Source organism: Lissotriton vulgaris, chromosome 3_1 (genome assembly GCF_964263255.1).
Source record: "Lissotriton vulgaris chromosome 3_1, aLisVul1.2, whole genome shotgun sequence".
NCBI classification, from domain to species: Eukaryota; Metazoa; Chordata; class Amphibia; order Caudata; family Salamandridae; genus Lissotriton; species Lissotriton vulgaris.
In genome coordinates, this window is record NC_141689.1 from 2,010,231,459 (window position 1) to 2,010,243,619 (window position 12,161).

At 43.5% G+C, this 12,161-nt stretch overlaps 1 protein-coding gene across 2 annotated transcripts in view; it reads left to right on the forward strand.

Moving 5' to 3' along the window:
• TRAPPC11 (trafficking protein particle complex subunit 11) overlaps positions 1-12,161 on the forward strand; it is a 461,933-nt gene that overhangs the window by 202,319 nt on the left and 247,453 nt on the right. For both annotated transcript variants that reach the window (XM_086962470.1, XM_086962471.1), the window contains exon 21: positions 1,772-1,920. In XM_086962470.1, coding sequence (XP_086818596.1) covers positions 1,772-1,920 — 149 coding nt within the window. The remainder of the gene's footprint in view (positions 1-1,771; positions 1,921-12,161) is intronic.

The window sequence follows — 12,161 nt, forward strand, 5'->3', positions numbered from 1 at the left end:
CCTGTCTTTTAACGAGGCCCAGCTCAAATACATGCTTTCTGCTTGGAAGATCCCTTTTCAGGCCTGGCAGTCCACTGGCCACAGGCTTGCTTAATCCATCCTAAATTTCTCTTGTCCAATCACTCCTCTGGTAGTTCATGCATCATCATCAAAACTGAAGCCCACTGCTTTCCCACCTGCACTGCCTGACTGTGAATCTGAGCATTTGGATGCCATGCTGCCTACAGCATCTGTTATGTGTATTTTGAGATATGTCCACACACCTTGAGAAACTCACAGCTATAATCGTTTTATGTTTGGGTGGACTATACATAGATCTTTTTGCTTGCCATGAAGTGCCCTTTGTCAGGGTCCTGCACTTTCCACTGTGAAGGTAGCAGAGAGATGTGTTCCATTTGTAGTGGAACAAGGGTCTTCTAAATGTGTTCCAATCAATTCCATATGTCTTGGGTTCTCCAGACATCTCGAGCAATCCCCTGAGTCCTGACTTGGCAAAGATGTTCAGCATCTGTGTTACCTCTTGGACAGTGAAGATTTGCTGTACCAGAATGGTGGTTAGGTTCTGCATACCAGCTCATGGATGCTCCTACTGAAAGCCTCCACACATGGAGATTAAGTGATGCCTTTCATCTTCCTTAAGAGGTCGCTGATGTTATCTTGGCTGTTAGGGAGTCAACCACCAACTTGGCTTATGCTGGTCATTAGTACAAGTTTGTTCCCTGGTGATACTACAGAGGGCCGAGAGCCCTCCAGGGTTCAGGTCTCAGATGCTCTGCGTTTTGTAATTTCTAATGCCCAGCAGTGATGTTTCCACTGTCAAAGGCTACTTGGCACTCTTATCTAAATTCATATGCCTTCCTGGTCAGTCTTTTCACTTCAAGTCCCTCTTGATGGGAAGCTTTTTGAAGGGATTGATGCTCGTTTTCTCCCTTGTCTCTTGTTGAACAATAGTACATGGATTTAGGAATTGCATTCTTTATTAAATGTGTTGATCTTGAAAACTGCGTTCCTGCATGCAGAGTCAGCGAGCTTACGACCCTAGTAGTACTGACAGGTCATTTTACCCAGACTCCTTCATCCTTCTTTCTTGGTCCACTCTCTTCTAAGGAAGAGAATTGGATGCACAGTTGGACCTAGGAAAACAATCTCAATCTGCTTTAATCAATAGGAGAAACGGATGGGATGGATGACCAGCTTTTGTGGTCTTTGCTCACGCTAAAAAGGGCAAGACTACATGAAGTAGACTATTTCTTTTGGGTCACTCTCACATTCAAATATTCTATGCTTTGGCGAAGAAGAAACTGCCTGTAGTGAATAGGGCGAATTCCCTATGGCGTGACAGTGGCTGCTTTTGTGGCATATTACTGGGTGTACTGTGGCTGAAATGTACCAGTTTTTGCTTTATAAGTTTTCCATACAGTACTGATTGGCTGATCAGTCCAGGAAGAATGGCCACTTTGCAACAGTTCCTTATGTTGAAATGTGCACTCCCTAGTAACGAATAGAAGACAGACCATGTCTATAAGCATGTTTTCTTAGCTAAATTGTTTTCAAGATTATTTTCAAAGTTGAACATATTTGTATTCTTCTTTTGATACACAGTTGTCTAAAGTAGTCATTACTTTACCACTTGCATGAGATGTTTTGTAACATGCTTTTATTTTTTTCATTATGTCTCTTGTTCAAAGCCTTATTTAGTGGTGTGGAGAATTTTGTAAAAAGAGTTGTCTATCAGACACTTATCAGTAGTATTTGTCTTTGAAATTTAAAGGATTATTTCCAGAGTTCCAAAAATTTCTGTTCAGCTCCGTCATGAGCCTCCTGCACTGACCAATGAAATGTACTGCCTTATTGTGACCATTCACTCAAATGAGGAAACTACTATCAAGGATGTCAAGCTTACTGCTGGCTTGAAACCAGGTATGTGCTCCTTTCTTCCACTTTCAATTTCCTGTTTTCAGTGCCCTTTAGTGCTGTATTGAAGATACATTTGTTTATATCAAGATTTTGGAGGAAAGGATGGTAACAAAATTTACGGGGATTGGGTATTTATACAATTCTAAATCCGAAAATGAAGTTCTTGCTGCCTTGTTGTATTACTTGAGGTTTTGGATGACAACAGAGGAGCACCAGGCCCCGTTTTACAGGAAAATGCATGTTCTACCTCCATGGGGGGTGCCCCCCTGTTATGTTTCCATGTTCCCTATGGAAAAGTGAATCTAGCTTCCTATCCAGGGGAGTCTTCATTTATAGTCATACACATTGAATTGTCCATTGTCCATCTAGAACCGGGTTCTCTGAGCAATTGTTACAAAAATATATACAATTGTCTTTTCTATTTTTTTTTAATCAGTGTGTTTTTGACAGCCCAAATATTTCATATAAGACCGTTTTCAACAATTTTCTTTAAAAATGATGCAAATGTAATAATAATAATAATAATCCACATTTTTAAAGTGCACAATCACCCGTAAGGGTCTCTAGGCGCTGGGGGCCATCGGGAAGATTAAGCAAGCTATTGCCCAGAGTCACATGGTGCTGGGCTAATCTGCCACCGGCCCTGGGGATCGAACCGTGATCCCCAGATTCCGGAGTCAGTCACACTGGCCGCGGCGCCATGCACATTGAATTGTCCATTGTCCATCTAGAACCGGGTTCTCTGAGCAATTGTTACAAAAATATATACAATTGTCTTTTCTATTTTTTTTTAATCAGTGTGTTTTTGACAGCCCAAATATTTCATATAAGACCGTTTTCAACAATTTTCTTTAAAAATGATGCAAATGTAATAATAATAATAATAATCCACATTTTTAAAGTGCACAATCACCCGTAAGGGTCTCTAGGCGCTGGGGGCCATCGGGAAGATTAAGCAAGCTATTGCCCAGAGTCACATAGTGCTGGGCTAATCTGCCACCGGCCCTGCGGATCGAACCGTGATCCCCAGATTCCGGAGTCAGTCACACTGGCCGCGGCGCCATGTAAGAATTATTCGCAAGAGAAGGGACTACTAGGGCTTATTTAGGAGGTCCAGCAGACATGTCCAGTCAAGCTCTAATCACAAAGGGTATGCAGTTCCTCAATGCGTACAAAGTGAAAAAGAGGAAGGAGGTAGGGGATCCCGGATTCGGCGAGACAGGATAGGTGCATCAACATACATCCTAACGAGGGTAGGACACCGCGATACTGGTGTCTAGAGCCGAACACCGAATGGAGTGACACTCTCCCTACAGTTAGGTCACCACTTGTATTGGCGGGACACTGTGCTCGCATTCATGATGCTTGGTAGGTAGGAACCTTTTTACCAGCCACTGCGTGTAGATAGTGCACCCACTAGGTCCTAATGAAATGCCACGTATCACACCAGACCACTGTGCATGAAACATATTGACCATGAGAGTTGAGCCTAGCTCCACTGGACCATAACGTTCGAGAGCGGCCACTCTAATTGCTTTTAAGAAGGTGGATAGCGAGCCTGAATAAAAGTTCACTTGGACTATCCACCCTTTTTTAATATCACGCACTTTCACCACATCTACACAACCTAGACCCCTCACACCCACAGCACGATACGGCAAGGAACGAAAGCTCTCCGCCAAAGAGCCCCTTTAAGAGTGCCTGTCGGGTATTGCAGCGCCGACCCGACGAGGAGCAGGTCCAAATGATGAAACATGACACCTAGCTTGCTGGGTGTGTGAGGACTCTAGTTCCGACAAGGAGGATCCCCTACCTCCTACCTCTTTTTCACTTTGTCCGTCTTGAGGAGCTGCATGCCCTTTGTGATTTGAGCTACTGTAAGAAAGCCACTATTTTATTTATAGTGACAAGAAGACTTTCACTGATCTTTTTTTTTTTTAAAGCAAGGGTGAGAAGAAGGATGTTCAGTATTTTTTTTAATGGGCAAGAAAAGCTGTTACTGCTTTTTTAAAGCACAGCATAGCACCTGTATTCCATAATGCCCTGTTGGTAGTAGGTGTGCCAGTTCCCTTGTTACTAGGATCATGTAATGACATTAGGAAATTTCTTTGTCTCTTCTCCGGAGATGAAGGAGTGTTTATGACTAAAATGAGGATTCCAATGGACGAGAACTCAGATTACATGTTCGTAATTATTCTTTGTACTCCAGGGAATCCTCATTTATAGTCCTAAGCAAGCCCATCTATGTAAAAGGCAAAGACAATGACAGCTAAAAACGGAAGTACAATACCTATAAACATTTCCTGAAGAAGCTTGCTCTACTTGGCTATCTTCTCTGGAATCTGAATCTGAATGTTCTGTAAAAATATGTACCGACCTCCAAGTGGCCGGTATAAACATGGCAGCAATGGATACATTTCTTAGTTTGCAATGGTAGAATATTTATTTATCATGGAATGGTCTTTCAGAAATCGAGAAATTGTCTATTTTAGAAGTGGCTACACTTGTACATGGCTGTAACTAACAAATAGATGGTCATATTTTGAATGTTTTTTTTTATTAAAGTATAATTGTAAAACCATGTTAATATCAAGAGATTGTAAAGTTCTCTCTGCTGGAGAGCTGAACAGCCAGAAAGAAAACATTGGAAAGGAAATAGTTTGATTGACAGAGACGTTTGAAGTTACTTTAGGAAGAAAACTAGGATGAGTTCTCATCACAGCATTCTTTTTATTACAAAATAGTATATGGTTCCTTACAACACAGAGCACAACTAAAGTGACAGATGTCAGAAAAGCTGCTTTCCCCAAGATATTTTGGAAAGTAGCATTATGAAAAGTTTCAAAAAGGGCAGCACATTAATTTTGAAAGTACCACATTAACCTAAGAGGAGTCTTCCCTAAGGGAGGCAAGACTTTTCTCTCTCTACTAAGAAATATTTTACCACTATAAAAGAGAAAAAAAAAAGGTTTCAGAAGGACTTTTTCCTATAAGCAGTAGTGTATAAAGATGTACCATTATTGATAATTTTGCAGCCCAGCTTTCACCAATTGAAAAAGAAATAAGTCGGAGACTAGCCAACATCCAAGAACATGAACTTATGCAACATTAATGTATGTTACTTTGGCTCATGTAGTGTTGGCATTCAAAAGGAAACATGCTGGATTATGTATTGCACCAATAAAATATTCTCTCTAGTTAGAACTCTCAAAGTAGATAGATCACATCCCATGCCTATTGTGACTCCTGTGCTCTTTGTAACCTTAAATATATTCAAGAAAATAATGGTTCTGGTGGACAATGTAAGAATACTTCATAAATTGTGAGCACAATGGCAAATAAAACTAAAGTAGGATGGCGATGGGGAAACTTTATACAGAACACAGTAAAGAGACCAAATACTGTTTTGCAGAAGAAATAGTAAGTCTGTATTGTAAACATGCAGCCAGTGCTCGGTGTCCCATGTAAAAGAAACCAAAATAAATGGGGTGACAAATTGAAACACAGAGCAGGGTTTCCTAATACATATAAACAACCATTTTCAAATGAACGATGTCAAACAATGGCCTTCTTTTAATTTGGAAAGGCCGGATACAGTTATAGTTATAGTATGAGTTGTTGATGTTTCGACCCCTTAAACAGGTGGGGGCGTAGGGGTTTCATCAGGACCATGGAATGAGGGACACGTAATGAAGTAATGGAAATCTAACTGTGCAAGGGTACAGTGAGAAACATAAAGACTTTAAGGGTATTGGAGTTGGTAGCGTACCTGAGTATACAGAGTGATACTGTACCAGAAATGGTTGCATGCACCCCAAATAAGTGGTAAGGAAGGGGGTCACTCACGTAGGATCCACCTGGGTGCTCGGGGAAAAATGAGCAAGCAAGTATTTGTATAATTTGATGAAAGGGGAGTGAGGGAGCAGACTCAGTAGAGTGTCTGATGCACTTACCCTACTGAAGGGAGAAAGCCCTAATCTGGCGATTAGTAGAATGCAGCAACGTGCTTTGATAGGCCGCACTGGGGACAGGATAGTTCACTGTATGGAAATACACAACAATCCGTGTAGAGTAAAGAATACGTGGGCCGCCAAAGTCAGCGTCACGGAGACGATGCTTGGGCTGCAAGAGGCATGCTCATAAACTGTTGTATGTGGCATGGTGAGACGTACATGAGGCTATGTGGCAGGACAACCCTGGAAGGGATGCGCACAGTACTTTGTGTGTCTCGCGGTTGGTAAGCGTTGGAAGGCACGGTGACGTGCAGGACCAGTAAAAGATGTAGGCCAGATAGATGGGAGTAGACCGCAAGAGCGTTTAAAGAATGAAGTACTGTAATCAGCCAGGATATTTAGAGGAACGTGTGGCAAAAAATACCAATGGCATAAAGCATTGCAGTGGGGTCACTAGGAGGAACAAAATAAAATTCTATAAAACAAAACAAAACATGCAATTTGTGGCTATTATATGAGATTACCAATTATACATAAGAAGTGAAAGTGTCAAATACAATAAATGAAAACAAACGGCAAGCTGAATGTCCTAGTTACACAAGGGTATAAACATTGTTATCTAAGGTATAACACATATAGATTTATGCCAATATTGTGTTACGGTCTACTGTTTGGTCAATTTTTACAGCTCCACAGCGGCTCCACAGAAATTGTACCCTCAAACAGGATTACTTTAAGGAGACTTTTATCCTATAAGATAAACTGTTGTCTTGTTGCTGCCCTATAATGGGGATTATTTATACTCTGATCTACAAGAGGCCAGTGAGCTGTATGCCTCTCATATATTGAGATGGTCCTCCCTCCCCTCAGTCCTTTTACCCACCCCCAAGTCAGCAACTGTGGAAAGTACATCCTTTATGACAATCATTAGGATAGCTGCTGAAGTCCTTGACCACCACCTCCCCAGTATGAAGGTAAAAACAAATGTTTTTACTGAGGTCCTTTAGCCTGGCCAGGTACTAAATGAATCTCTTCTACATTCTCTATTGCCTTCATTGATCTGCTCTTGGGCACATGGACAAAGCGATTCTGGCCTATCGGTCAATCGCCAGGTAGCACACAGCCATAAACCAGCTCCAGGTGACCCAGATTTTGTAACCCAGCATCCAGCTCCTGAGAGTTTGGTGGTGCAGATCTCCATTAGCAGAGTAAACACTAATGCCTTTCGGACTACTGCAAACATTGAAACATTTTGAAAGAGAATATTTTCATCAGCCTGCCTTGCCTTGAGACCATTCAGCACCAGCTACCTCCTAGGATGTTAAACACATGCACTCTTGGACATGACTGGTGAGATCTTACCGATCGCGCCAGAAGAATTTCAGGCTTCCTTGGTCCAAACCATTCGGGATGGCCATGTTGCTGTTACGTTCATTATCCGCTCAGGTCAAGACACCACTAGTTATCTAGATAAGCAGCATAGTTGTCAAATGCCATGCATGGATGAGATCGGCAGGCTTCTCCTGGGACATCTAATGGACATGTTCTTCAACAGCTCTCATCTATTCAGCAAAAGGCTGGACTCTGCCCTGGAACGTTTTAAAGAATGCCACGCCAATGCATGCTCTTTGGGCCTTTAGGCACCAGTTTGGCAAACTCCCTCAGCAGTTTCACACTTTATCAGGTATATGTTTTTTTTTAAACAAATCTTTTTATTGAAAGAATGGCAAAATAATACAATACAAATCAAAACAGATGCAGTACAGGACCGTCGTCTAGCTATTCAAATTCAAAGTATAGAAATATGAGCAAAAACGAATCGTTATATTGGGTCTGTAGCACAATCAATTGTAACATGGTCTCACATAGTCAATAAAGTCCTACAGTGTCTCATTATCAACTACGAATGGGGGAGCATCGCTAATGGGGGTACATAGCCAACCTCTGCTCTCGTTCCAAGGGCCCCATATTTTCGTCCACCTACCCGGGCATCCCCTGCTTTCATACACCAATCTTTCTGCTTGCATACACCAATCCATATCGGATTCCCAATCCGTGTATCACTGCTGAACCCCTCCTATCCATGTTCTGGCGATGTTACGTTTTGCCACCATGCAGCCCAGAGAAACCCACGTTCTTTCAGTTCTAGCTAAATCAGTAGCATCCCAGATGTTCAGAAGACAAAGCTGTGGGGACATATCAATAGATTTATGGCATATCTGGGACATGGTGGGGTCAACCCTTCCCCAGTATTTCTGAAGGCTCGGGCATTCCACCATTGGTGTAAGAAGGTACCAGTGTGACCACAGCCGTGGCGACAGACCGGGGAGCTGATAAGTCCCATCTTAACAAGTGCAGAACTAGTGTAGTAGGTTCTGTGGAGTATTTTAGGTTGGATGAGCTTAAAACAGGAACTGATCGCCACTCTTGGGATGATGCCAGGACCTCCCTCTACTCCTCATCGGTCATGTCTGCTAGGTCGTCAGCCTGTGTTGTGCATATTTTGTCATAATTCTCGGGTGAGTTATTGAGGATTTTACGATAAGTTAGTGAGATGGATTTTTCTGGGAGGTAATAGACTAGTAGCCTGTGCTCCAAAGGAGAGGAAACCGGTAGGTCAGAACCCTTAGGTAATGCTTTGTGTAATGCGCTGCGGGCCTGAAGGTAACGAAGAGTTTCCCCCTCATGCAATTGATACTGTGTCTGTACGTCGCCGAACGGTGCAACCCCACACTTTGCTCACAGATCACAGACCCTAGAGAGGCTGATCAGGTCCCATTTATCAAACCTTGGCTGCCTGCTTTGAAAGCATACCTAACTGACAGGATGCAGGCAGCGGGATAACCTGTGTGATTTTACCTTTCCAGCCCAACTAGGCAGTTGCAGTATGCTATCTGGAAACCGTGGTGGAGGTCGGGGTATGTCTGGGTACATGTTTTGTCCCGCCATACAAAGCCCTCAAGTAATTGCCAGGAAACATATTGTGCCTGTCCATCCTATATGCCGGGTCTGTAATGGGTCTGTGAGGCCAGTGGTTAAGAACCACCAACTGTGAAGCCCAGTAGTAAAATCTGATGACTGGCAAGGCGCTACCGTCGTCATACCAGCTTTTAGTAAGCTTGGCGAGGGCAATACGAGGCGTACCATTATTCCAAAGCAGACTGCGAACCTCAGATTCAACTGACAGAAAGTATTGAGGCGTATTCTGCAGTGCATAGAGGAAGCAGGGGAGTGCCATATTTTGTAAAGGGTGGCTCTTCCCACGAGTGTAAGAGGTAGTGTTTTCCAGTGTTGCACGTCAGCACAGAGAAGATGTAAGGGAGGTATTAGATTCCGCTGGTGGAAGACCCTTATATCGCACGTGATGTATATATGCCGAGATACCGAAAGCCATCTGTAACTATCTTGGCCTCACAACCCGAACGGAGGTTCGGACGCTCCCCACTCAAAACATAGACCAGTGATTTTTCCCAGTTAATGGTATAACCGGAGTATTTTTTGAAGAGGTCAAATATATGCAGTAAATTGTTAATCGAAAATTGGGGTCTGGCCAAGTAAAGTAAAATATCATTGAATAAGGGGGTCACCTCTAATCCATATCATCAAAGGTTCAAGAGCCAAAGCAAATAACAGGGGCGACAGTGAGCAGCCCTGTCTTGTGCCTTTCCGCAACTGAAAAATTGCCGACCGGCCACCATTAACCGTGATTCGGGACAAGGGCCTTCAATAGAGTAAATGCACCCAGGATAGAAACCGACCTCCAAAACAATATCTCTCAAGCGCGGCAAACACGAAAGGCCATTCTATCATATTGGAAGCCATCTTGGCGTCCAAAGACATGATCACTGAGTCCTCCTGTATGGTAGAGGCCCGGCCCAGTACCCCAAACAGACGGCGAGATTAAGCGCAGTATTCCTGGCTGGCATAAAGCCGGACTGGTCCAGGTGTATACATTAGTGGAGGCAGGGTGAGAGGCAAAGGGCCAGAATGTTGGCTAATATTTTGACCTCCGGGTCAAGGAGGGAGATAGGTCTGTATGAAGAGTACTGCTCGTGGCCTTCCCTTTTGATGTAGACAACATTCTCTTCCAGGGGATCCTCATCAATAGTCATAAGCATTAGAATATTCCCGCCCATGCGCGGGACCCCGGAAACACTATATTATATGTGCCCCACATATATATACATATATATATATATATATATATATAAATAAACATATGCAATAGCAGCCAAAGAACATCAGAGCTGAAATATGCTGTGAAGAATTTCCACCATACATGAATAATTAGCATTAGAAACATGAGAAACAACACCAAAGATTGTTTAGAAACTGTTTTAATGCTCAGAAAACAGCAGAAATTCTCATAACTCACTGGAAGCATAGGAAGCTCCCAGGCTGCATTGCAAACACACAGTCTAAAAAGACTGAAAAGCTAACCTGTAGCTGAACAGCAATAAACTGACACCGTGCCTTTAAGGCACTCATGACCCCCTGTATCCCATCATGCCCCAGGGGTGACAGTTAGGTCAGTTGTTCTTTTCAGAGACTGAAAACAAACCCAGTAACAAATAGGTTAACAATATCTCCTTATTAAAGAGTATCCTTTGCCCGGGGAGGCGGGAGGGTTGCTTATGACTTTGATGAGGATACCCCTGGAAGAGAACTAAGTAACTAATCCTTCTCTTCCAGGGGATCCTCAATAGTCATAAGCATTAGAATAGAATAGCGAGCCTCTCCTCTTCCCTGCGGGCAAAGGAATGATAAGACCGTAATCTCATCAACAAGTCTGAGTAGGCTATAGACTACCCAAACAGATTTCTCAAGGAGGCTTGCCCTACTTGAGTATCGGCCCTGGAATCAGATTCGAGACAGCAATGCCTCGTAAAGGCATATTTCGGACATTGTAATGTCATGCAAGAAAGCTACTGAATCGGCTTTTCCTCTAGTGGAATGCGCTTTGGGTAACCCCAACAAAGGCTTGCCTGCAAGCTGATAGGCCAATTTAATGCAAGAGACAATCCATCTGGAGATGGATCTCTTGGCCGCTGGAAAACCTGTTCGCATTGAACCATAGTTCACAAACACTTGATCTGTTTTCCTGATCCCTTTAGTCATTTCCAAATAGAACTTGAGCACTCTCTTAAGATCTAAGGAGTGAAGTGACCGCTCGGCCGGGGTCGTTGGATTTGGAAAAAACGAAGGGAGGGAAATGGACTGATTTATATGAAATTCAGAAATGACTTTAGGCAAGAAAGATGGATGAGCCCTTAGGACTACTCTATTGTGATGTAAAACAGTATATGGTTCTTTCGCACAGAGCACTTGTATTTCGCTTACTCTGCACACAGAGGTAATCGCCACCAAAAAGGCTGCCTTCCAAGAGAGATGTTGCAAGGAGGCCTTGTGGATGGGTTCGAAAGGAGGTGACAATCTGGATAGAACCAGGTTCGATTCCCATGGAGGAGAAGGGTTTCGCACAGGGGGATACACTTTTTTCAACCCCTGGAGGAAGTCCTTAACCACTGGAACCTGAAAGAAAGAAATCTGATCAGGAGATTTTCTGTATGCTACTATGGCTGACAAATGCACCCTAATAGAAGTGTACTTTAAACCAGCCGTTGCCAGGGAAAGGAGGTATGGCAAGATGACGTCCTCCTGCCCTTTAGTCGGATCTAAGAGATGATCCATACACCATATGTAGAACCTTTTCCACTTGAACGCATAGGACGCTCTTGTGGAAGGCCTCTTAGCCTCCTTTAAAATGTCCATGCATTCGGGAGGCAAGTTCAAATGTCCATATTGCAGGACCTCAGGAGCCATGCTGTTAGGTTCAGTGATGGGAGGTTGGGATGCATTATCCTCCCGTTCATCTTGCTCAACAGGTCCGGCCTGCAAGGGAGTCGTTTGTGTGGACACACAGACAGATGTAGAAGGTCCGGGTACCACCACTGCCGCGGCCAATCCGGAGCTATAAGTATCATTTCCATGTTCGACCTGAGGAGCTTGGAAACTACTCTCAGAATCAGAGCCAGGGGAGGAAACGCGTATGCGAATGTCCCTGACCAATCCATCAGTAGAGCATTCCCCTGCGTTCCTGGCCGGTGGAACCTGGACGCGAAGGCGTGGCATTTGGCGTTTTTGTCGTCTGCAAACAAGTCTATGGATGGACAACCCCAGCAACGAAAAAGCTCTTCTACTACTTTGTCGTTTAGCACCCAGTCTGGCTGATCTTCGAAGTGCCTGCTGAGTGCATCTGCTTTTACGTTCAACTCGCCCGGAAGGTGCACT